General features: G+C 48.4%; 1 protein-coding gene across 1 annotated transcript; it reads left to right on the forward strand.

Moving 5' to 3' along the window:
* Positions 1–46: 46 nt before the first annotated feature.
* On the forward strand, positions 47–497 carry LOC107125452 (putative inactive phenolphthiocerol synthesis polyketide synthase type I Pks1; the record flags this gene model as incomplete). The annotated part of the gene is made up of 1 exon (XM_015428872.1): positions 47–497. A coding segment is annotated over one exon (451 nt), but the record flags the coding sequence as incomplete, so codon positions are not given.
* Positions 498–504: the final 7 nt, after the last annotated feature.

A 504-nucleotide genomic window follows, 5' to 3' on the forward strand; every position in this document is an offset into this window, starting at 1 on the left:
CCATCAATGCTGTTCAGAGAGATCTAGCCGGATGCTTTGGTGGAAGAGATGTATTCCTTCACATTTTAAATGTACCAGCTGCGTATCACAGCCGCATGATGGATCCAGTACTGCAAGAGATAGCAGGAAGCCTTTCTGAGTTAGCGAAACAGAAGCCTGAACTAGAGCTGATCTCGACAGTGACTGGGAGGGCTGCCTCAGGAGATGACATTGTGTCGGGCAGCTACTGGGCCAGACAGGTCCGAGATCCTGTCGTGTTTTCCCAGGCCATTGTGACCTCCATGAAAGATAAGCCCAACGTTGTGTTCGTTGAAATGGGTCCCCACAGAGCCCTGCAGAGGAACATTATTGAAACATTAGGAAAGCAAACTAAAGTCTTTCCTTCCTTGCAAACTGGCAGAGAGTATGAGGCACTTCTTGCACTCGTGAAAGGCCTGTTTGAACTGGGGTTCAATCCAGATTGGCCACATCTCTATGATGGATATCAAAGTGTGCCAGCAACAT

This window comes from Gekko japonicus, unplaced genomic scaffold (genome assembly GCF_001447785.1).
Source record: "Gekko japonicus isolate JY-2015 unplaced genomic scaffold, Gekko_japonicus_V1.1 scaffold87431, whole genome shotgun sequence".
Taxonomy (NCBI): Eukaryota; Metazoa; Chordata; class Lepidosauria; order Squamata; family Gekkonidae; genus Gekko; species Gekko japonicus.